Source organism: Bubalus bubalis, chromosome 14 (genome assembly GCF_019923935.1).
Source record: "Bubalus bubalis isolate 160015118507 breed Murrah chromosome 14, NDDB_SH_1, whole genome shotgun sequence".
Lineage (NCBI taxonomy): Eukaryota > Metazoa > Chordata > Mammalia > Artiodactyla > Bovidae > Bubalus > Bubalus bubalis.
In genome coordinates this window covers 60,799,443-60,826,631 of record NC_059170.1, presented here as the reverse complement: position 1 = coordinate 60,826,631, position 27,189 = coordinate 60,799,443, and the positions used below count along the sequence as shown (strand labels likewise).

The 27,189-nt window shown below is 36.8% G+C and overlaps 1 protein-coding gene across 1 annotated transcript in view; it reads right to left on the bottom strand.

Annotated features, from left to right (window-relative positions):
• DNAJC1 (DnaJ heat shock protein family (Hsp40) member C1) overlaps window positions 1–27,189 on the bottom strand; it is a 182,007-nt gene that overhangs the window by 49,526 nt on the left and 105,292 nt on the right. Inside the window, exon 8 of the mRNA XM_025264426.3 lies at window positions 26,264–26,427. Within this exon, the coding sequence (XP_025120211.2) occupies window positions 26,264–26,427 (164 nt within the window). The remainder of the gene's footprint in view (window positions 1–26,263; window positions 26,428–27,189) is intronic.

Here is a 27,189-nt window from a genome sequence, read left to right as displayed (position 1 = left end):
CAACCCTGAATATTCATTGGAAGGACTGATGCTGAAGCTGAAGCTCTAATACTTTGGCCACCTTATGTGAAGAGCTGACTCATTGGAAAAGACCCTGATGCTGGGAAAGACTGAAGGCAGGAGGAGAAGGCGACGACAGGATGAGACGCTTGGATGGCATCACCGACTCAATGGCCATGAGTTTGAGCAAACTCAGGGAGAAAGTGATGGACAGGGAAGCCTGGTGTGCTGCAGTTCATGGGGCTGCAAAGAGTCGGACACAACTTAGCAACTGAACAACAACTACTCCTGAAACCTGCACCCTTGGAGGAGTCCTAAGAGACACTGAACTGTTAAGGGAAACACCACTGGTAGGTTATGTAGCCCTCAGGATATTGAGAAAATCTCTCCAAAATGAGGCAACTGACTTGTAGTTCATGTCCTCCATGAGGAAGTTATCCCTGTAATTGGAACCATCTAACTGAAAAAGGTGGTATGAAATTTGTTTCTGATTATTTGAACTGACCAGGTAAACTACCTACATGGTGGTGGAAGACTTTCAGATCAGCCTCAGCTCTCTGGCCAGGTGGCCAGCCTGGTGACCCAACTGCCATAGATGCCAAGGTGGAAGTTCTGCCATTGCTAAAGCATCCTCTATACCACAGGCTTGATACAAAAACTGCTGATATTCTGGCTACTGCTGTTGCTACGAGTAATAAACTGTAGTAATAAACTGTCTTATGTCTTCCATCACCATTCATGAAACTACGGCAGGCTGACCTGTTAGTCTACAGAGTGAAACTGCAGACGCTTCACAGCTGACAGGAGGTACCTTTTCATTTTCTTAATGGCACTTCATGAATGACAGAAGTTTTTAATTTTCATGAAGTCCAATTTATCAATTTTTTCTTTTAGGGTTAGTGACTTAAGTGTTCTGTCTCTAAAAGCTTTGCCAGTCTTAACGTAAAGGTAGGGGTCAAGGTTCATTTACTATTTCACAGTTGTTCCAGTACCATTTGTTGAAAAGACTATATTCTTTCCCATTTTTAATTGTCTTGATATCATTGTCAAAAATCAATTGTATGTGTATGTCTATTTCAGGACTCTTAATATTACATTGATCTACTGTATGACATATAATTTCCATTATACAGAAAAAGGAAATTATAGTGTTATGCTATTATTTTTTAAAGATGTAGCATATCATAGCATTTTGGGTTTTTTCTGGTATTAAAACTATTTTAATTTACAAATAAATATTCCATCTAGTTAAATCTTTATCCCTGCTTGTGGAGTAAGGCTGTATAGTGGGCAAAAGGACCTAAATCAGGACCTGTGACCTTTGTGGTCTCTTTTTAGCTGCACTTTTCTAATACTCTACAAAAGCATATCCTGTCTTATATCCCGTCTTACTCTTCCCGAAACAACGACACTATCATCACCTATAAGGTTAAGAAACTGAAAAAAAGAGATGTAATAATTTTCTCAAGGCCACCCAGAAAGTCAGTTCAAGAAGCCAAAGATTCAAAGTTCTTAAAGAAAAACAAAAAAAGTATTTTGGATAAAATTATAAATGACTAAGACCCAACATTTAGTATATTATTTACTAGATTATATAAAAGATATATGTGTGCATATGTGTGTGTGGCTCAGTGGTAAAGAATCCACCTGACAAAGCAGGAGACTTGGGTTCAATCCTTGGGTCAGGAAGATCCCCTGGAGTAGGAAATGGCAACCCACTCCAGTATTCTTACCTGGGAAATCCCATGGACATAGAAGCCTAGCAGGCTATAGTCCAATCAGTTCAGTTGCTCAGTCGTGTCTGACTCTTTGCGACCCCATGGACTGCAGCACACCAGGCCTCCCTGTCCATTACCAACTCCCGGAGCTTACTCAAACTCATGTCCATTGAGTTGGTGATGCCATCCAACCATCTCATCCTCTGTCGTCCCCTTTTCTTCCTGCCTTTGGTCTTTCCCAGCATCAGGGTCTTTTCCAATGAGTCAGCTCTTCGCAGCAGGTGGCTAAAGTATTGGAGTTTCAGCTTCAACATCAGTACTTCCAATGGTTGGATCTCCTTGCAGTCCAAGGGACTCTCAAGAGTCTTCTCCAACACCACAGTTTAAAAGCATCAATTCTTCAGCACTCAGCTTTCTTCACAGTCCAACTCTCACATCCACACATGACCACTGGAAAAACCATAGCCTTGACTGGACGGGCCTTTGTTGGCAAAGTAATGTCTCTGCTTTTTAATATGCTGTCTAGGTTGGTCATAACTTTTCTTCCAAGGAATAAGCGTCTTTTAATTTCATGGCTGCAGTCACCATCTGCATTTGGGATTGTGAATCTGCATTGTGATTTTGGAGCCCAAAAAAATAAAGTCTGACACTGTTTCCCCATCTATTTCCCATGAAGTGATGGGACTGGATGCCATGATCTTAGTTTTCTGAATGTTAAGCTTTAAGCCAACTTTTTCATTCTCCTCTTTCACTTTCATCAAGAGCCTCTTTAGTTCTTCTTCACTTTCTGCCATAAGGGTGGTGTCATCTGCATATCTGAAGTTGTTGATATTTCTCCTGGCAATCTTGATTCCAGCTTGTGCTTCATCCAGTCTAGCATTTCTCATGATGTACTCTGCATATTAAATAAGCAGGGTGACAATACACAGCCTTGACGTACTCCTTTTCCTATTTGGAACCAGTCTGTTGTTCCATGTCCAGTTCTAACTGTTGCTTCCTGACCTGCATACAGATTTCTCAAGAGGCAGGTCAGGTGGTCTGGTATTCCCCATCCCTTTCAGAATTTTCCACAGTTTATTGTGATCCACACAGTCAAAGGCTTTGGCATAGTCAAGAAAGCAGAAATAGACGTTTTTCTGGCACTCTCTTGCTTTTTTGATGATCCAATGGATGTTCACAATTTGGTCTCTGGTTCCTCTGCCTTTTCTAAAACCAGCTTGAACATCTGGAAGTTCACAGTTCACATTATTGAAGCCTGGCTTGGAGAATTTTGAGCATTACTTTGCTAGTGTGTGAGATAAGTGCAACTGTGCGGTATTTTGAGCATTCTTTGACATCGTCTTTCTTAGGGATTACAATGAAAACTGACCTTTTCCAATTCTGTGGCCGCTGCTGAGTTTTCCAAATTTGTTGGCATATTAAGTGCAGCACTTTCACAGCATCATTTTTCAGGATTTGAAATAGCTCCACTGGAATTCCTTCACCTCCACTAGCTTTGTTCGTAGTGACGTTTCTAAGGCCCACTTGACTTCACATTCCAGGATGTCTGGCTCTAGGTCAGTGGTCACAACATCGTGATTATCTGGGTTGTGAAGACCTTTTTTGTATAGTTCTGTGTATTCTTGCCACCCCTTCTTAATAGCTTCTGCTTCTGTTAGGTCCATACCATTTCTGTCCTTTATTGAGCCCATCTTTGCATGAATCGTTCCTGTAGTATCTGGCTACAATCCACAGGATCACAAAAGAGTGGGACACAACTTAGCAACTAAATAACATGTGCATGTATATACTATTTTTAAAAAGACTCTGAAAATGCACATTGGTAAACTTTTGTTGAAAAATCTGTGCAGTCATTATAATTTACTTTCTACTTTTTTAATGCTGAAAAGTAGGAAAATCTTTATAAAGAATTACACTACTATTTACTACCTGAAGCTTTATTGTCTTGAAAAAAATGAAGAATAGTAAAGTGTAGAAAGTCAAAGTTAGATATATCACTATTACACTACTTGGGATAAAGTTTTATCATATTTAAGACTCCAGTCCAGTCCAGTCGCTCAGTTGTGTCTGACTCTTTGAGACCCCATGAAACGCAGCATGCTAGGCCTCCCTGTCCAACACCAACTCCAGGAGTCTACCCAAACCCATGTTCATCGAGTCAGCGATGCCATTCAACCATCTCATCCTCTGTCATCCCCTTCTCCTCCTGCCCTCGATCTTTCCCAGCATCAGGGTCTTTTCAAATGAGTCAGCTCTCCGCATCAGGTGGCCAAAGTACTGGAGTTTCAGCTTCAGCATCAGTCCTTCCAATGAACACTCAGGACTGATCTCCTTTAGGATGGACTGGTTGGATCTCCTTGCAGTCCAAGGGACTCTCAGGAGTCTTCTCCAACACCACAGTTCAAAAGCATCAATTCTTCAGCACTCAGCTTTCTTTATAGTCCAACTCTCACATCCATACATATTTAAGACTAACATGATGTTAACAGAAAAATTTTAGAACATGTCACTTACTTTAAGACCTCATGAAAAGGCAGTACAAATTAGTTTTTTGTTGGTTGGTTTGTTTGTTTTCAAGCACATGTATTAGTCTACCTGCTTGTCAGCCATGCTTTGAAATTCAAGTTTAAAAACTGTATTGATTAACCAATGACATAATGCAAAATTATATCCTGTTAGATTGATCCCTTTATAATTATTTAATGCCCTTCTCCATCTGTTATGATAGTCTCTGTTTAAAGTTTACTTTGTCTGATATAAGTGTAGGTACCCCAGCTTTCTTACCCACTAACACATTCAGTGAAGCTTCATGAAACAAAATCACCTAAAACAAGCTGTTGTGTTTTTATGCACTAATAATGAACTCTCAGGAAAAGAAATTAAGAAAAGAATCCCATTTACAAAAAATAAAATACCCAGAAAAGAATTTAACCAAGGAGGTAAAAGATCTGTATATTGAAAACTGTAAGACATTAATGAAAGAAACTGAAGAAGACACAAATAAATGGAAAGATGGACTGTTTTCATGGACTGGAAAAATAAGTTAAAATGTAAATACAACACAAAGCAATCTATAGATCCAATGTGGTTCTTATCAAAATTCCAATGGTATTTTTTACAGAAACAAAAAAACAATCCTAAAATTTGAATGGAACCACAAAGAACCCCAAATAACCAAAGCAATTCTGAGGAAGAAGTACAAAACTGGAGGCATCATGATCCCTGATTTTAAATTATATTCCACACCTACAGTAATCAAAACAGTATGATTTGAGACAATCTACTGAATGGGAGAAAGTATTTGCAAATGATATGACTGATGCGAGTTTAATATCCAACTATATAAACAGCTCATAACACTCAAAAAAACAAACAACCTTATTAAAAAAAAGAGGCAGAAGAACTGACTAGACATTTTCCCACAGAGGAAGTGCAGACGGCCAATAGGCATATGAAAAGATGATCAATATCACTAATCATCAGGGAAATGCAAATCAAAATCACAATGAGATATCATTTAACATCTGTCAAAATGGCTACCATCAAAAAAGAACACAAATTAATAATGTTGGTGAATTGTGAAAAGGGAACCCTGTACACTGCTGGCGAGGATGTAAATTGCTGCAGTCTCTGTGGACAACAGTATGGGGGTTTTCAAAGAAACTGCAATTCCACTTCGGGGTATACCTCTGAAAAAAACAAAACCACTCGTTCAAAAGATACATGCACCTCAGTGTTCACAGTAGCATAACATATGATTGCCAAGATATGGAAACAGCCTAAGTGCCTATCAACAGATGAATGAGTAAAGAAAATGTGGTAGAAACACACACACCAGGAAATACTACTCAGCCGTAAAAAAGAATGAAATTCTGCCATTTGCAGCAACATGGATGGACTTGGAAGGATATTATGCTAAATGAACTAAGTCAGAGAAAGACAAATACTATATGACATCACTTATATGTGGTATCTAAAAAACACACAAACTAGTGAATAAAACAAAAAAGAAGCAGACTCATACAATAGGGAGGGGAGCATCAATAAAGGGGCAGAGTCGTGGGAGGCACAAACTATGGGGATAAGAGAGGTTTAAGGATGTATTGTACAACACAGGGAATATAGCTGGTATTTGGTGGTAACTGTAAATGGAAAATAACTTTTAAAAATTGCATTAAAAAATGGAGCCCCTCCTCCAAACAATATGGTATTGGCATAAAATCAGATATATAGATCAACAGAAAAGAATAGAGATCCCAGAAATAAACCTATTCATATATGGTCAAATAATTGATGACAAAGGAGCCAAGAACATACAAAAAAAAAAAAAACAGTCTCTTCAATAAATGGTGCTGAGAAAACTGTACAAAGTGAAGTCGCTCAATTGTGTCCAACTCTTTGCGACGCCATGGACTGTAGCCTACCAGGCTCTTCTGTCCATGGGATTTCCCAGGCAATAGAGCTGGAGTGGATTGCCATTTCCTTCTCCAGGGGAGGAATTTGGATTTCATCCTAAAGGAAATGAGAAACATTGGTGGGTTTTTAATAGTGGGTCAATTTGTGATGTCAGGGAGCTTACTGCATCTGTTGTCTTCTAGGAGTTGTATAGTTTCCAGTCTTACATTCACGTCTTTCAATCTGTTCTAAGTTTTATATGTGGGGTAAAGTAGGGGTCCAGGTTCATTTCTGTTGCATTGGCCTGTACTGTGCATGTCTCTCATTTCCTTTAGGATGAAATCCAGACTCCTATGTAAGGCATCTACAAGACTGGGTATCTGGCCCCTGCCTACCTCTCCACTTTTACTTCTTCTTAATCTCTGCCTCTACCTTAATGCTCCAGAAATCTGAATATACTAGCTGCACATCAAGAGTGTTTCATATCTCTATGCCTTTTAAAATATTTTCCCTGTGCCTATTATTCATTACCTACCTATTAAATTACTCCTATATTAAGAATAAGTTTCCTTGGGACTTCCTTGGAGGTCCAGTCTTGTGGGAGCACACAAGGCTCTGCTCCCAATGCAGGAGGTTTGGGTTTGATCGCTGGTCAGGGAACTAGATTCCACATGCTGCAACTAGAGATCCTAGAGATCCCACATGCCACAACTAAAAGATCCTGCATGCAGCAATGATGATCCCATGTGCTACAACTAAGATCTGGAACAGCCAGAAAGAAGAGTAAGTTTCCTCTGTGAAGCCTTTCTAACTCCCAAGATACTGAAGTACTCCTTCTGCTATGCTCCCTCCATAACTGTATACACTTTTTATAGAAATCATGATGATCTCTTTAATAACTATTTGAATGAAATATAATCTCTTAAAGTTTAGGGACTAGGCTTTTCAGGTATATATTCTCTGTGCCAAGAGCACATTATAAAGTCAGTGAATAATTACTGAATGAGGATTCTGGAAAAAGTAGAAGAACCCAAAGGAAAAATAGATGGGAAGCATACCAGGCCCCTTTGGAGGCAGGGAATAAATTCTAGATGTATTATGAAATGTGGATAACTTCTCATGAGTGGACAGTGACCATAGTTACATATTTCTCCAGGATTAGTGATGCTCAAAAGGTAGATCTCTTGCTTAGTCAAGTTAAAATTCTGCCAAAGACATGGGATATTTTAATTTATAGATTCGTAGCTATTAACATTAAATGTGACCTCAAGGACCAACTATTCTGTCTACAGGCAGAAAATTTTCTGTATTATCCTATTTGAGAAAATAAAACTGAAACCATAAGAAACTGGAGAGGTTTTTAAAAAACCAGGACATGTGATAAAAGGATATACTGGTAAGTAGTATGTAGTATGGGGAAAATTGGAAATCTGTAATATTCTTTCCATTTTGTTCAACTCTAATGCATCCAGTATTTGTGAAAGGTCGTATTATTCAACAGAATGACACCTGGTTCTAGTTTAGTAACTGGACAAATATGTACACTGGAATCTAACTAGCTTTCTTAAAGGGTAACACTTTTAGTAGTTTTATTCCCTTACAAGAGCTGCATTCCAATGGTTTATCTGTATGCTGTAATATTTAATAAGATTCTAGAGTTATAGGATATCACAGAGAAAACCTAGCTCAACACACTCTTTTCAAGATAGAAGAGACTGAAGCCTACGAAAGCTGACATAGCCTCTTCAGGCTCACTGAGCAATCAGTTTTGGAGTGAGGATAAGACCTCGGGTTTCCCAATTTTAGCCCAATAATCCATTTTCAGTTTTTTTAATTATAAAAGTGTTGTCACTGACAGTGGGCATATATATTGTATAATGAAATGTCATAAAAACTTCAGTATATTAAGCCAAACTGTTGAAAGTGAGATACCTTTTAAATGTTTCTACAAAATTAAAGCAGGATCACAATTTTAAACAGCATCAGTCATGACAATACTTGCAAATTCTATAGATCAGTATAAATACTGCAATTTCCTTTCCAGTTTTGTTATGTCATCTGATAGCCAAGTCCTAGTGTGAAAGGAAAATAAGAATAGAGTCAGTATGGCTCAGATAGCTCACTTAAATGGAGCTGGGAGGCCATTAAGAAAGAATGACTTATGCAAGCCTAGCCTTGGCTGGATGGAAACTGACCTTTGGACCTGATGAAATCATCCCAAACACCTGCCAGAAACTCAAGTTACTTATAGGACTCCTACCCTTAAAAAACTTGTGACTGTCTGTCTACTTAACAGACCCCTAAAGCAACTTGTGATCCCTTACAGACAAATATTGTCTTACTCACGTCAATTATAATTCTCACCAGGCAACTTTCAGCAACCTCTGTTTTTTGTGTTAGTAAGCCCCTGACTCTTTTTCTTCCTCAGAACACTCTTTCAGGGTTACCTGAATCTGTTTTTCCTGAATTGTGATCCTTAAGACCCACTTTTTCTTATTTGCAGCCTCCTGCATTATTTTTTGGGTTGACACTAGACACATTCTTGGTACTCAGAAAACAGTTGTTCAATTGACTGAAAAGAATACCATATGTTAGTCTCAAGTATTAACCACCACCAAGAGAAGACCTATGTAATTTTTATCCCAGAAAAGGGATAAAAATCCCTATGTTTTTATCCCAGAAAAGGGATAAAAACAAGAATACAGCTAGGAAAATTACAATAATAGGGGAATAGTTTATAAAATCATAATAATTGTAAAAATAAATGTTAGTTAGGTCTTCACTAATCACATCAAATTCAAGGAGACTTGAACGAACATCTTAGAAAACCACAAACAAATCTATTAGAAACATTTTAGGTAAAAATAAAAACATAGATGAAGTGTACACTGAAGATGTGCTTCTTTGTAAAGGCTTTAAATTGTCATGTTTTATCCAGATTTCCTTATGACAAGTAGTACATCTGTAACATGGTTCCCAGGATAAGGAAGAGGATGCAAAAAGTCTAAATCCACTTTGAGTTAATTTTTCTATTTCAGATTCTAAAAGTTGATGCTGTTAAAGTGCTACACTCAATATGGCAGTAAATCTGGAAAACCTAGCAATGGCCACAGAACTGGAAAAGGTCAGTTTTCATTCCAATCCCAAAGAAGGGCAATGCCAAAAAATGTTCAAACTACTGCACAATTGCGCTCATTTCACATGCTAGCAAGGTAATGCTCAAAATCCTTCAAGCTAGGCTTCAACAGTACATGAACCAAGAACTTCCAGATGTACAAGCTGGATTTAAAAAAGGCTGAGGAACCAGAGATCAAACTTCCAACATCCGCTGGATCATAGAAAAAGCAAGATAATTCCAGAAAAACATCTGCTTCATTGACTACGATAATGCCTTTGACTGTGTGGATCTCAACAAACTGTGGAAAATTCTTAAAGAGATAAGAATACCAGACCATCTTACCTGCCTCCTGAGAAATCTGTATGCTGGTCAAGCAACAGTTAGAACCAGACATGGAACAATGGACTGGTTCAGAATTGGGGAAGGAGTACGTCAAGGCTGTATACTGTCACTTTGCTTTTTTAATGCAGAGTACATCATGCGGAATGCCAGCTGGATGAAGCACAAGTTATAATCAAGATTGCAGGGAGAAATATCAATAACCTCAGATATGCAGATGAAACCACACTTAAGACAGAAAGCTAAGAGCAACTAAAGAGCCTCTTGATGAGGGTGAAAGAGGAGAGTGAAAAAGCTGGGTTAAAACTCAACATTTAAAAAACTAAGATTATGGCATCAGGTCTCATCACTTTTGGCAAATAGACAGGAAAAAAGTGGAAACTGACAAATTTGATTTTCTTGGGCTCCAAAATCACAGAGGATGGTGACTGCAGCCACGACATTCAAAGACATTTGTTCCTTGGAAGAAAAGCTATGACAAACCTAGACAGTGTATTAAAAAGTAGCGACACCATTCTGCCAATAAAAGTCCATAACCGATCACAACCAAAGTCAAAGCTGTGGTTTTTCCAGCAGTCATGTATAGATGTGGGAGTTGTACCAAAAAGAAGGCTGAGTTCTGAAGAACTGATGCTTTCAAACTGTGGTGCTGGAGAAGACTCTTGAGAGTACCTTGGACAGAAAGAAGCTCAAACCAGTCAATCCTAAAGGATGTCAGTCCTCAGTATTCACTGGAAGGACTAATGCTGAAGCTGAAGCTCCAGTACTTTGGTCACCTGATGGGAAGAGCCAATTCACTGGATAAGACCCTGATGCTGGGAAAGATCAAGGGCAGAAGCGGGTGAAAGAGGGTAAGATGGTTGAATGGCATCACTGACTCAATGGACATGAGTCTGGACAAACTCTGGGAGATAGTGAAGAACAGGGAAGTCCGGCATGCAGCTCATGGGGTTGCGGAGAGTCAGACACGACTTGGTGACTGAACAACAACAACTGTATTAAATTCACATTCCCATCAAAAGCAATGGAGATTTCCCATTTTTCCTCCACATACTTGCCAACATTTAAATTTTAACTAAACAAAATGTTTGTTTGTACCTTGTTAGTTTGTCAGTACCTAAAACAACACGCATTTATCTAGCATATGCATCTGTGGGACATTCAGAGATGGCTGATCTAAGCTGGGTTACCTCATAGTCCATGTTTCTAGCAGATATTATAACACTCATTTACTGGACCAGAAACTTTTAAAGCAAACCTCAGGTATTAGAAAACAACTTTCTAAAACTCAGTATCTAACATTTTTTATGAAACTTTTGTACCTATGTGCATATCCAACACTGTTCTCTAATTTTCATAATACATATTTAGTTTTGAAATTAAGATTTGTTAGCCTCATCTAAACGAAATTTGGGAGTTTTCCCTCTACAAATATTATTAATATAAAAGATGATCTGGTCCTTGAAGGTGTGGCATTTGTGTATTTTTTCATGTAGATCTGGATTATGTAGACAGATGCATGAAGATTATTGGGTCAGAATTCTTATTTTTTCTACCCCTTTACTTACAATCTTTCAGTAACATTGTGTTTTAGAGGTCTCTCTTATAAATAACAGGGGGCTATATTTTGCATTAGTTTTTCACAACTACTTTCATGTAGTTGTAATTACTGAAATATCTGGATTAATTCTTTAACTTATGCTTTTGTTTACCATGTATTTTCTTTCATTCCTTCTCTTTTCCTGTATTCTATTGATAAAGTTTTCTTACTGTGTTTTCCTCCACCTATTCGTTTAAAAGTTGTACCTACTAGTTTTACTAAAGAATACCCTTATATTTAAAAAATGATCACCAACAAAGTCTAAAGTTAATCGGCATCTTTATCCTCCTCCCACTCAATACAAGGATGCTACAATGTTTCTGATTTCCTTCTCCTGAGTATTGCTGTCACATTGTTTTTAATCCCCTCCAAATTTGTCATAATCATTACAATAATTTATTTTACAGTTAGTGCTTAAGATTTATCACCATGTTTGAGTTAGAACATTATCCTGCTGCCCTCTCCTTCATTTCCTGCTGCCCTCTCCTTCATTTCCTGCTGCCCTCCTCCTATTCAACTTTCTTCTTGCCAAGGTATATCCTTTATTTGCCTTCAATGTAAGGGTCTATGAATGGGAAACTGATGTCTTAATTTTCCTGAAAATATTTTATTCTCAACTAATACTTTGACAAGGTATAAAATGCTAAGTTGACAATTATTTTCTCTAAGCAATTAGAAATAGAAATATTTTTCTACTTTTTCTGACATCTTTTGTTGCAGATGAGAAGGCAATTGTAACTGGTGTTTTTCTTAGTTTTTGCTCTGTAATTGGTTTTACATTTTCTATTTGGTTTAATCTTGAACAGCTTCTCCATGGTTTCTGTAAGCGTGAATTTTTATTTATCCTGTTCAGAATACTGTGTACTTATCTTTCTTGTCAGTTCTGGAAAATCTCAAACCATTATTTTATTATTTTATATTTCATTCCCCATTCACTCCTCCTAAAACTGTCATTAGATAGAATGGTAAAGTACCGCATATATCTATCTTCCATGTCTTCTAACCATTCTTATATTTTCCTTCCTGATCTTCCAGTTGAAGAACAGATAAACTGTGGTATACACATAAGATGGAATGTTATGCAGCCATAAAAAGGACAGGTACATGCTATAATGTGGATGGACATTAAAACCTGTGAAGTCAAAGAAGCCAGAAACAAAGTTCACATACTGTATGATTCCAACTGTAAGAAATATTCAAAACAGGTAAATCTATAGAGACAAAATGAAGATTACTGATTGATAGGCTGATGGGGTAAGGGTAGGGAATGGGGGGATACATGTTTAATGGGTACAGTTTCCTTTCAGATGATGAAGTGTTTTATGCTAGACAGAGGTGGTAATTGTACAACATTGTGAATGAATGCTACTGAATACTTCACTTTTAAAAGGTTAATGTTATATTATGTGAATTTCTCAATTAAAAAACCCACATTGATACATCCACTAGAAGAGCTAAAATGAAAAAAATGACAAATACCAAGTGTGGGCAGGTATGTGGAGCAATAGGAATTCTTGTAAACTGCTGTGTTACCTTGGTTATAGTTACTTAGGAAACTGGCAATAACCTAATAGAGCTGAATCATATACACACCCTGGCACAATGCCTAGTAGGTGCTCAATAAATGTTTACTGATTAAACTAATGAAGTTCCCAGTGTTTTATTAGGCACTGTACTAAGACCCTGGGACATAAAAGTGAAAAGAAATGGTTCCCTTCTAATTAACAGATATTTACATAATTAAAATACAATATACAGATAACTCTCTATATCTGTGGATTCTGCATCTCCAGATTAACCAACTCTGGATTGAAAATAATCAGAAAAAAAAATTCTGGAAAGTTCCAAAAAGACAAAAGTTGCATATGCCATATGCTAGCAACTGTTTACACAGCACTTACATTGTATTAGTAATCTAGAGATTAAAGTATATGGGAGGATGTGCACAGGTTACATGCAAATTGTATACCATTTTATATAGGGGACTTAAGCATCTGTAGATTTTGGTCTCCTGGGGTTGGGAGTGGTGTCCTGGAATCAATCCATTATGAATACTCAGGGATGACTATATTTATATTATAGGGGGAGGATGGTGTATGGTTTTTAGATTCAGATAGATAATTTGAGTTTTGGTGCCAGTATTTATTGGGCTTCCCTGGTGGCTCAGACGGTAAAGAACCCGCCTGCAATGTGGGAGACCTGGGTTCAAGTCCTGGGTTGGGAAGATGCCCTGGAGAAGGGAACAGCTACCCACTCCAGTATTCTGGCCTGGAGAATCCCATGGACAGAGGAGCCTGGTGGACTGCGGCACACCAGTCTCCCCTGTCCTTCATTATCTCCCAGAGTTTGCTCAGATTCATGTCCATTAAGTTGGTGACACTATCTCACCCTCTGCTGCCCCCTTTTCCTTTTGCCTTCAATCCTTCCCAGCCTCAGGGTCTTTTCCAATGAGTCAGTTCTTCTCATCAGGTGGCCAAAGTATCAGAGCTTCAGTATCAGCATCAGTTCTTCCAAAGAATGTTCAGGGTTATTCAGAATCATAGTTAGCTATTATAGGTAAATCTGAACTTTCTGTGTCATTTCTGGAACGCCTTTCTACTCTCAGTCCACAGTTTCAGACTATTGCTACTAGTCATCTTTAAAAAACAGAGCACATCAAACCTCACTACTTCCAGCTCAAAATCCAAAGATTCTCTATTATATAAAATACAAAAGGTAAACTTAAACTTCTGTATTTTGTTACCTACCTGTCTTTCCAGCCTATCTCACAGCATATTCCCACTGTGTTCTGGAAGCTAGACACAGTGGCCTACCATCTTACCTTGAACATGTTCTGAAATGTCTCACCCCTATGTCTTTGCTCAACATGTCTGTCTTCTACGAATTCACTCTCTTCTCTCCTTGAGTATCTCTGAGTCATGAGAAAGTGATTTTCACAGTATATTTGATAAAGGCTCTTCTACATGTAACTTAGCTTAACATACAGATTAAGCCTGGGAGAGAATAAACTGATCACATTTGTGGGAGTAGTCTGCTCCACATGACAGATGACTAAATTAGCAATTGGGAACACACTTTGGCCTTGTGGGCATTTTATTTAGATAGAGCAAGTTATTATTTTCTCAATACTAACAGTATTGTTGTAGCAGGGTATCTCTTCTTAAAAGAATAACACTGGAAAACTGCTTTTCTGGTCCAGAAACTTGAATCTAATCCAGTATCAAAATAAACTGGCCCTATCCCTGTGATTCCTAGTTGCAAATATGGTGAGATACTTCCAGGAAATTTAAAATCATAGAAGTAAGACAATCTATTCAAAGATAAACACACAAAGGGCAAAAACATGTAATGGGTATTGAGTGATGGAGTGAAGTAAATTAGTGGGATCAGTTTAATCCAACAAGTGAATTCAATTCAATTAACATTTACCCTACAGACAGACACTTCAGGGGATATAAAGTTAAAAGCTCAACCATCATGTGGTTTACAGTGACACAATGGAATAATATAAGTGACCAGGTAATTATAAGAATTATAAGACCAGGTAATTATCTCATCTTGGTCCTGAAATACTTGTATTATTAATAAGACTAGAGGCAAGGGAAATATACAAAGCACGAAAACAAAATCCTAGACTACAGAATGCTAAAAAACTTTCATTATTAAAGGAAGATCAGAAACAAATCTGGATTTTTAAAAACACTCTCTCCACAGTTGTGTTTAAATATCATCAAAGATTGACTTTTAGAAAGCCTTTAGTATATTATGATTCATCTTTTTTATGGTCTCCTTTCTGCAGAAAAAGTCTAATTTATTTAAGTATGTTTTCTATAACATCATAATCCTACTAAGACGAAAGTGGTTTATTTAGAGATACAGGAAAAAAAAACCCAGGAAATAATGCTCATTCAGCTAATCAGTAATATGACGTTGGACTAAAACAAGTAGCATATTAGTTGGCAGCAAGAGGAAAGGATTCTCAGATTTCAAAGCAACACTGACATGGTAAGATTCAAGCAGAAGGGAGCAGGTGGTGTGGTAGAAGTCATTAATTATAAGGTACCCAGGCTTAACAAAAGATTGTAAACTATTTCTATTGTAGAGAGTTTCTTAAAAAGTCATTTTATAAATAAGTTAAAGTCAAACAGCCATCACAAAAGAAATGAGTGCTCAAAAAAAAGTTTGTCAAAGAAATAGTCTTTGAAAGACACTATGAAACTAGAGTGTTGGAGTATTACTAGAATAAAACATGCTGATAAGCACCCACCTTAACCATAAAACCATGAATTCTTTTAGAAAATCATCTAATTGAGGTTAATTTTACTGAAGGGTTATGATGGGCCTGCCACCTTTATGTATTTGTTTATGTAATTCTCACAGTGTTCTTTGTTCTATACTCATGTGTGTACTTGAATAGATGCATGAATGTGATATACACAAACTGATATGTAAATCTTGTGTACAGACTTCAGTCTGCAACAAAAGCAGCTTCTTATTTTGTGCTTTCATTTTATCTTCGTCTGTAAGATGGAAGACTGTGATATTCATTCTCTTTTCCCACTCAGAGAAAACTTCCATAACAGGATGAGTTACTAAAAATTTAATACAGCAGGATACAAAAATCTGCTATACTTTTTTTTTTTTTTTTTTTTAACTGCTTAAACAAATGCATCCTAGTTCAGAACTATTCAGTGCTTACTGAAGCAGTTAGGCTCCATTTGTGTGAAGAGAGTATGAAAAAGAAAATCTGAGTGTGCATGAGGGAGTTGAAGAAAAGAATAAGATAATTTTGGGGGGTATCTAACATTGGGAAAGGTGGATAGATACCTGGGTTCTCTGACGTTGTGTGCAGCCTGGGGTGACAGGATTTGGAAGGGAGTGATGATATATTTGTATGGAGGCAAGCGTAAGAGAGGGAGCGAGGCCCCTGCTTAGCCTGAGTGAGGGGGAGCGCAGCCTGGCGTGAGGGGAGCAGCGGCCAGTGGGTTTCTTGCTGTATCAGAGACTACAGACACCACCCTGGCCAAACCAGCAGGGCAAGCGAGTGGGACTCACTTCAGAAGGAATTGGAGGGCATTACTCAGATAACCAACAGAGCAGTAATCTCAGACTGAAAACTTCTTTTTGGAGAGACAAGTGGGAAAGGAACAGAGTCCCAAAGAATGGCTAACAGTGGACATCGCACAGACCCTGATGGGGAAGGGCTTCAAGTCAGAAATGTCTCTGAAAAATACTGAGGGTTTGACATCTTTTGTACTCTAGTGTTATCAAACAAGTTAAACCTCTAAAAGAATTTCACAAAATATAGGTGCTTAATATTTGTAAAAGTGATTTTAATAGATTTAAAATAAATTTTAATAAATTAAGAATACCAGAATAAATAGTGAACAAATACCTTAGGTTTTTTGTGATTTCAAATCTACTAGCCATTTTCCATCATGATGATCAAGAGAACTCTGAAATGCACTTTTAAAAGCATCATTTATTGGGGTTTCTTTTCTGCCAGTCTACAATAGACAGGGACAGTGTTTACAAAGTTTTCTTTTGAAGCTTAAGTGATAAACAGCTTTAATATAAAAGGCCAACTCAGCAAAATATATGATTTTCTAACCAAAGGTAAAGTTAAAATCTTTTGAAAAAGGCATAAAGTCTAGATCTAAAAATGCCATGGCTAAATTATTTTGAAAATATAATACACTTTAGAAAGCATGTGTAAAATAATTTTATTAAAGGGTAAGCTGATGAATGATGAAAATATTCAGTGGCAAGCTGCTATTATCAATGATGACTACAAATAGTTAATTGCTGGGTAACAGATTGGGACCTCTCATTGGAGACTCCAGCTGTTATCAAGCTAATTACATTAAAAAGCTTTTAAAAATGAAAACCATGTTCTTACCAATAAAACAGATCAATCTAGGCAGTTTTAGGTAGGTGAAGATGTAGCAACAAAAATCTCTCACCATTATCTCCAACGTACTTAGGGTTCGTTTCGTTTGGTTCTGTTGTTAAGACATGGGGAAGATAATCATTTTGACAGGTTTAAAGTCATCTTGCTAGACAAGTAACAGGAAGATATTAAATGACTGCAGAATAGTATGATACCTTAATATAGACAAACTGATAAAAGGAAGCAGAAAACAGGATGATATTTATAGTCTCTAAATATCCACTAGATGCCAATAGCAAAATAATCTGCATAACTACAGTGAATCTTGGAGACATGAAGGATGGCTAAACCAGACATACAGTAAAAGGTAGAGAAATGGAGTTCCCCCATGGACAGTGGTATGCTGGATCCCACTTATACCAGTTTGTGAGAGCCAGCTGCCAAAGTTTTAGGAACTGTGTGAGCTGGTTGTTAAACACATCCAGCATAAAAATTTAAATTATATAAATGAATTTTTCAGTTAAGTTGCTCAGTCGTGTCCAACTCTTTGCAACCCCATGGACTGCAGCACGCCAGGCTTCCCTGTCCATCACCAACTCCCGGAGCTTACTCAAACTCATGTCCACTGAGTTGGTGATGCCCTCCAACCATCTCATCCTCTGTTGTCCCCTTCTCCTCCTGCCTCTAGTCTTTCCCAGCATCAGGGTCCTTTCAAATGATTCAGTTCTTTGCCATCAGGTGACCAAAGTATTGGAGTTTCAGCTTCAGCATCAGTCCTTCCAATGAATATTCAGGACTTATTTCCTTTAGGATGGACTGGTTTGAGCTCCTCGCTGTCCAAGGGACTCTCAAGAGTCTTCTCCAACACCACAGTTCAAAAGCATCAATTCTTCAGTGCTCATCCTTCTTTATGGTCCAACTCTCATATCCATACACGACTACTAGAAAAACCACAGCTTTGACTAGACAGATCTTTGTTGGCAAAGTAATGTCTCTGCTTTTTAATATGCTGTCTAGGTTAGTCATAGCTTTTCTTCCAAGGAGCAAGCGTCTTAATTTCATGGCTGCAGTCACCATCTGCAGTGATTTTGGAGCCCAAAAAAATAAAGTCTGACACTGTTTCCACTGTTTCCCCATCTATTTCCCATGAAGTGATGGGACCGGATGCCATGATCTTAGTTTTCTGAATGTTGAGCTTTAAGCCAACTTTTTCACTCTCCACTTTCACTTTCATTAAGAGGCTTTTGAGTTCCTCTTCACTTTCTGCCATAAGGGTGGTGTCATCTGCATATCTGAGGTTATTGATATTTCTCCCGGCAACCTTGACTCCAGTTTGTGTTTCTTCCAGTCCAGCGTTTCTCATGATGTACTCTGCATATAAGTTAAAGAAGCAGGGTGACAATATACAGCCTTGATGTATTCCTTTCCCTATTTGGAACCAGTCTGTTGTTCCATGTCAAGTTCTAACTGTTGCTTCTTGACCTGCATACAGATATCTCAAGAGGCAGATCAGGTGGTCTGGTATTCCCATCTCTTTAAGAATTTTCCACAGTTTGTTGTGATCCACACAGTCAAAGGTTTTGGCATAGTCAAGAAAGCAGAAATAGATGTTTTTCTGGAACACACTCGCTTTTTCGATGATCCAACGGATGTTGGCAATTTGATCTCTGGATCCTCTGCCTTTCCTACAACCAGCCTGAACATCTGGAAGTTCATGGTTCATGTATTGTTGAAGGCTGGCTTAGAGAATTTTGAGCATTACTTTACTAGCGTGTGAGATGAGTGCAATTGTGCGGTAGTTTGAGCATTTTTGGCATTGCCTTTCTTTGGGATTGGAATGAAAACTGACCTTTTCCAGTCCTGTGGCCACTGCTGAGTTTTCCAAATTTGCTGGCATATTGAGTGCAGCACTTTCACAGCATCATCTTTTAGGATTTGAAATAGCTCAACTGGAATTCCATCACCTCCACTAGCTTTGTTCATAGTGATGCTTCTTAAGGCCCACTTGACTTCACATTCCAGGATGTCTGGCTCTAGGTGAGTGATTACACCATCATCATTATCTGGGTCATGAAGATCTTTTTTGTATAGTTCTGTGTATTCTTGCCACCTCTTCTTAATATCTTCTACTTCTGTTAGGCCCATACCATTTCTCTTCCAACAACACAAGAAAAGACTCTACAAATGGACATCACCAGATGGTCAATACCGAAATCAGATTGCTTATACTCATCACTGTCAAAAATGGAGATGCTCTATACAGTCAGCAAAAAACAAGACTGGGAGCTGACTGTGGCTCAGATCATGAATTCCTTATTGCCAAATTCAGACTTAAAGAAAATAGGGAAAACCACTAGACCATTCAGGTATGATCTAAATCAAATCCCTTACGATTATACAGTGGAGGTGACAAATAGATTCAAGGGATTAGATCGGATAGACAGAGTGCCTGAAGAACTATGGACGGAGGTTTGTGACAGTGTACAGCAGGCAGGGATCAAGACCATCCCCAAGAAAAAGAAATGCAAAAAGGCAAAATGGTTGTCTGAGGAGGACTTACAAATAACTGTGAAAAGAAGAGATGTGAAAGGCAAAGGAGAAAAGGAAAGATATACCCATTTGAATGCAGAGTTCCAAAGAATAGCAAGGAGAGATAAGAAAGCCTTCCTTGGTGATCAATGCAAACAAATAATTAAATTATACTAAAAAGGTAATAGCCAAGATTCATTGCTTCCTAATTATTTTACTACATTTTATTATGTATGCCCTTGAGGATATACACATCAAGTTTATCTACATGATGGGAGTATTACAAAATGGTAACATCACTACTGCATATCTCTTCCAACTCCACTCTCAGTGACTTCTTGTTGACAATTACAAATCAGCCATGATGGGAGTAGATTACCACTTAATTTGGCAAACATTAAAATAGAGGCTTCTTTTTTCTCTCCAAAGAGTCGATTAAAAAAAAAATTTATCAACCTACCACTCCCATAGAGAATACTCCCGTGAGATAGTCTAAAAAATTATTATGAAGATGGCTATTTTAAAATGAGTAACAATATAGAATAATTTAAAAATGACTTTCTGAAATATCATTGATGACATATAGGGACTGTTATCTTAAATGGTACTAAAATATAAATTAGATAAACTCTGGAATACTTCCTTAACATAAAAAGTACATTGTATTTCATAAAGAAAATATGCCATCCCTCTTGAACTGAGTACTATGACTCTGGGGGTTTAGTTTGGTTTGGAGTCATTCTAAACAGAAATGAAGAGGATTTGGCGTAACGGTAGAATAAGAAAACACCAAGTCATTGTTGAATACTTTTCAGGCTCATGCTCACAGCAGCCATCAACCTTTTAAAATAGGAACATTCTGGAAGTTGTTTCCCTGATAAAGATATACATGTCCTTCTTTATCAATTGAATGACTTTCTCTTTTTTACATTCACCCACCTATTATCTCTATTCAAGTATCTCTTTTCTCAAAATAACCTGATTTTATTTGTTGTTTTTTACTCATTTTTCTGTACTCACCATAACTCTTTCAAAACATAGAATTTTCTGTGTATAATGGAAGGATGTGAAACTGAGGAGGGCAGCGCAGCCACGTTTCTTACAACTTGCGGGTTTATCCAAGGAGTCTTGCCTTACGCGAGGAGGAAGAGGCTAGGTGGATGGGGCTCTAGCCTCCCTCATTTTGACATTAACCAGAGAAGCTCTCAGCCTTTTGTATCTGTCTTTCATATATTGGGGTTCTGTGTAAAATGTCATCAGGAAGGAAAGAGGGAAGGGAAGGAAGGATGGAGGAAGGAAGGAAAGATGGGCGGAAGAAAGAAAACGAGTGTGTTAGAGAGCTTAGGTATGCACATATGTTTGTGTGTGGGTACATGCATGCACATGTACCATCTGTAATTATGAAAGGTGTTTGGGTGTGTTTTGGATGCAATAGCAATAGGCAGATTGGGTTTATTCATGGTTAAAACATTAGTGCATTTTTAACTGAATTATAGGCATTATATTTTATATATACACATACACAAAGACCTAATTAATTTAAATTACTAGCATTTGAATTTTTTAAAATTAAAATTTAAAGTTAGGCTATGTAGGTAATCTAGGTTTTAAGGAAACAATTCTCTAAGTTTTAAATCTTCACACAGTTACATTATATGTGTTTTTAAAATAATACCAAGTGTTGTATATTATTTATATAACAAGGGCAACACTATCTCTCAAGACAAATAGAAACACAGAATACTTGACAGAGACAAATAAAATGAGAAATCCCCGAGAAAACAAACTTTAAACAATAAAACACAACACTAGATGGAATACTGTCTTTTCCAAGAATACAGCCAAATACCTTTTGAATTAAATAGTCTTTCAAGTTTGAAAAGGGAAAATAAATAAATGCATTGATTTAAATGACTAGAAATGCATTTACTTTAAAGACCTTTCTTTCCCCCCCTAGAGCAAGTAAATCAATCAAACAGTAAAGACGAAAGTACAATAATGTCTTTAAGACAAGGGTTCAAGGAAGATGAAATAGTGGCTACATAGAAGATGGGTGTTCCACAGACTTTGTTTTGAGGTCTTCCATCCTAGTACTAACCAGGCCCCATCTAGCTTAGCTTATGAAATCTGACAAGGTACAGCCCATGGCAATAAGGATGGAGGATAGTGATTTTATTTCTTATTTTATTCATTGCAGCCCCAGGGAGAGAGATAACGAGAACAGGAATGAAATGCAGGTCTCCTACATAAAACACTGCAGAACATTACCACTAGGTCACCAGGGGGATGAAGAAGAAACTATTTTAGAAGAGTTTATTTGTTATAGTATTTATGGTGGGAAATTATTTTGCCTCATTAAAACCTCACTTTTTAAAATCATATACATGAATGATTGTTTTCACATAAAAAATGTCTGACATCTACTATTGGACTTAAAAATATTTAACTACGCTGTTTCAGAAATGTTAAAAAATAACTATCACCAACTTATGTCAGACAATTATAATCAGAAGTAACTACATTTATTTTTTTCATCCAATATTCCAGCATGCATGCTCAGTATCTTCAATGATGTCAGACTCTTTATGACCCCACAGATGCTGGCCCACCAGGCTCTTCTGTCCATGGGATTCTCCAGGCAAGAATATTGGAGTGGGTTGCCATTTCCTTCTCCGGAGGATCTTCCTGACCCAGGGATTGAACCCACATCTCCTGCATTGAAGGCAGATTCTTTATTCACTAAGCCACCTGGCACATCTGCTATTGGACTTAAAAATATTTAACTACATTGTTAAAGAAATTTTTAAAAAATGACTATAACAAAGTTATGTCAGACAATTATAATCAGAAATAACTTTTCCATTTCACTTTTCATCCAGTATTCCTACTCTGAATATTTGTTATCTTTCACTTATTGCTTCAAAGTGCTTCGGCACTGCCACTAATGAAAGCTATGGCAAATTCTGGGAGAAATTACCAGGGTTTAACCCTTTCAAGAGCTTACAAAGGTTAAGAAATTCCATAGATGGATTAATGCCTATTTACTTATACTGGTTGAGCCATCTAAAATTCCTGATAATGAATGTTTTTTCCTTAAAAAACAGCAATCCCATATGACTGAACTAAATATATTACAGTCTTCCTGATAATCAGACATTCCTTCCAGATGGAAAAAATATTACTAATTTAGGGTTCTTATGAGAGTTAAATGAGCAACTTGATGTACAGTAGAACGTGGGGCAATATCTCACACAAGATGTAAAGGAAGATAATGATGATAAAATCTTCTCTCCATTACATGATTTAAAAGCAATATTTTATGAGTGTTTACAGACACAGTACTTAAAACTACTCTGAATATATACTGGATAAAACAAAAACGAATTAGGGAGATTATCAGAGAAGCTCCTGAACAAAGTTAATCAACTTTCTTAATACAAACAACATAGAGGTCAACTGGGACATATCTTTCTCTTCATTTGTTTTCCACTAATAAAAGGACAAAAGAAAAATTTAAATGTAGATGAAAACTTTGAAAATGACAGGAAGATCCAAAAGAAGGATGGAATAAAAGGAAAACTGTTTTAGGGTTTCTCAGTTTACGAAATGTTTTAACATACATACTTTTATCTCTAAGGTAGAAAGATAATTTCATGCTATTTGTATGGTGTTAAGTAATAAGAAAATGAAAATCCATATGATATAGGCAATAAACAGTGATGCTAAAACTAGAACTTAGGTCTTCAAATCTTAAGAATCCATCAGAAACTGAAATTAAAAATATAATTTGGAATAGTATAAAATATGAAATATTTAGGGATAAATTTGACTAAATACGTTCCTAAGAGAAATTAAAGAAGATGTAGATAAGAGATATATACCGTGTGGGTCAAAAGACTCAATATTTTTATGATGTCAGATTCTCCCCAAATTTATCTATAAATCAATTCAACTGCAATAAAAATTCCAACAGAATCTTTTGTACAAATTGACAACTTGAATCTATAAATTTATTATAAAGAAATGCAAATAAATAGAATAGTCAATACAATCTTGAAAAGAAGAAAACAGTTGGAGGATTTCTACTATCTGATTTCAAGGCTTATTACATAGCTTATTATCAATACAAATTGTACTGGTGTAAATACAGATATACAGAATGGCTAAAATAAATCTGTATATCTAACACCAAAGGTTGGCCAAAATGTGGAGCAAGTGCAGCACTTACACGTTAGTAGTGGGAATGTAAAATTTACCACCACTCTGGAACACAGTTTGGCCACTTCATTTTACTACATGGCATTTACCCAAGGGAAATGAAGGCACAATTCCACACAAACATGTATACAATAAATCTTCATAGAAAACTTATTTATAATGGCCAGAAACAAATGAAATTTCCATACACTAATAAATTTTAAAAACTGTAGTGTACCCATACACTAGACTGTTACTCAGCACTAAAAAGAGAAAACTGTAGGAACATGAATATGGATAAATCTCAAATAGAGTATGCACTATATGTTCCTATAGAAATAATATGTTAGATCATGCGAACTAACCCACTATGGATTATTCAGTTCAGTTCAGTCGTTGTCGCTCAGTCATGCCCAACTCTTTGAGACCCCATGGACTGCAGCAAGCTAGTCTTCCCTGTCCTGGATTATTATTCAATATAATGGATTATTATTCAGTGATAAAAAGAAAAACTACAGATACACTCAAACACTTGGAGGGATTTTTAAGAGCATATTATGAATTTGGAGGGATTTTAAAGGCATATTATGAATTAAAAAAAAAAGTCAATCTGAGCACCTAAATCTATAAAGTAAATATTAAAATAATAAAGGGATAAGCAGACAGCAATGCAATACAGTCATAATGGGAAACATTAATATCCTACTTGTATCAATGCGTAGATCATCCGGACAGAAAATAAAGAAACATTAGCCTTTATGACATGTTAGAGGAGACTGAATTAATAAACATAGACAGGACATTCCATCAAAAAGCAGCAGATACACATTCTTCTCACATACACATGGATCTCCACAACAGATCATATGTTAGCCCACAAAACAACTCTAAAATTTATTTAAGACTGAAATCAAATCATATTCTTTTCCTACTACATTGGTACTGACATTAGAAATCAATTACAGGAAGAAAAAAACATCACAAATGTAAGATGATTAAGCATAAGATCATCTGAATAGATGTATTTGATAGAACTGGACAAAAACTCATTTATGGTAAAAACTCTCAACAAAGTTGTGTATAGAGGGAATGCACCAAAACACAATAAAGGCCATATGTGACAAGCCCAAAGCTAACATCATACTCAACACATGAAAAGATGCTCAACATCACTAATCAATAAGGAAATACAAATCAAAACCACAATAAGATATCATCTCTCACTAGTTAGAATGGCTATTATCAAAAATACAAGAAATAACAAGTGTTGGCAGGGATATGAAAAAAAGGGAAAGCTTGTGTACTGTTGGTGGAAATGTATATTGGTCCAACCACTGTGGAAAACAGTATAGAGTTTCCTCCAAAAATTAAAAATAGAACTACCAAATGATCTAGAAGTTCCACTTCTGGGTGTTTATCTGAAGAAAATGAAAAACACTAATCTGAAAAGATATATGCACCTCAATGTTTGTTGCAGACTATTTACAATAGCCAAGATATGGAAAGAACTTAAGCGTCCACTGATGGTTGAATGGATATGGAAAATGTGACACACACATACACAGACACACACAGGAATATTATTCAGCCATAAAAATAAGGAAATCTTGCCATTTGTGACAACATGGATGGACCTTAACAGCATTATACTAAGTAAAATAAATCATATAGAGAAAGACAAATACCAGATGATCTCACTTTTCTAGAAGAATCTTAACAAACAACCCCCCCCAAAACTAATAAGCTTAAGAAAATGAGAACAGACTGGTTTTTAAAAGAAGTAGGGTTGTGGCAGTGAGGAGTAGATGAAATGGATGAAAGGGTATAAATAAGTAAGTCATAGGGATGCAATAGCATAGTGATGATACTTAATAATAGTGTTCTGCATATCTGAAAGATGCTAGGAGAGTAAATCTTAAAAGTGTACCAAAAAAATTTTGTAAACATGTATGGTGATCAATGTTAACTGCACTTACTGGTGGTGGACTTGACCCAGTGTTGGCAAGAATGTAAAGTGACTCAAGTTTTCAATCCTGCTGCTGAGCTAGAAATTGATACAGACGTTAAAAAAAAAAAAAAAAAAAAAAAAAATATATATATATATATATATATATATATATGTAAGAATTATTTACTTGTTGACCCTGTGACTTAATACACTAGTGTACAAAGGTTTTAACTTGGTTTGCCATGAGATAGTTTACTGAGCTCTATATCTATTAATATATTTTATGTACTTTTCAGTATGTGTTTTACTCAAAGCAAAATTCAAAAAACTTACCTGTTTTGGGGATTCCCTGGTGATCCAGTGGCTCAGACTTCATGCTCCCAAAGCAGGTGGCCTGGACTGGATCCATGGTCATGGAACTAGATCCCACACGCCACGACTAAGAGTTCTCATGCCACGACTAAAGATCCCACAAGCCACAACTAAGACCCGACACAGACAAATAAATATATATATATTTTAAATTTACCTGTTTTTTCTGTGTTCTGTTCCTGTTTTCTAACCAGTCATCCATCTGTTCCTCAATTTCTTCTATAGAAGTTCCATGATCATAAGATTGAATATATGTGCTTTCTAAAGGCGTATATACAGGAAATTCAGGTTTGGGTTTTTTTATTTTAACTTTCTTCTGTTCTAAAAAAAAGTTTAAAAGCACCAATTAAAATAATAATAAAAAGAACTAAAATTTTATTCATAGACCTTATCTTGAAAGAACATATATATTGTTCTTTCATAAAAATAGAATTACTTTACTTATATCAGCTTTAAGTTTTATTGTGCATTATCCATGGCATTGTTTTAAAATAAAACTCATAGATGTTGATGACAGATGATTTATTATATAATCCCCATATCAATTTGTGTGTATCTTTAGTTTTCAAAGTACTGTTCATGAAACACTTCATGGTCATAGACATAGTGAAAAGAGCCTGGGCATTAGTGTTTTAATCCTGCCTTTACTACCTAAGAGTTGCACAATACAGGGCAAGTAACTTAACCCTTAGAATAAGTGTCCATTTTCATTCTGTAAAAGGGAGTTAAATCTAACCTCATCAAGTTGATGTGAGGAAAATTATATATACCCTACCATTCCAGTCCTCTTGCCTAGAAAATCCCATGGATGGAAGAGCCTGGTGGGCTACAGTCCATGGGGTTGCTAAGAGTCGGACACGACTGAGCGACTTCACTTTCACTTTTCACTTTCATGCATTGGAGAAGGAAATGGCAACCCACTCCAGTGTTCTTGCCTGGAGAATCCCAGGGACGGGGGAGCCTGGTGGGCTGCCGTCTATGGGGTCGCACAGAGTCGGACACGACTGAAGCGACTTAGCAGCAGCAGCAACACATTACTTGGCAGAAAACTAGCTCTTAAGGGTATACATTCATCTTTTCAGT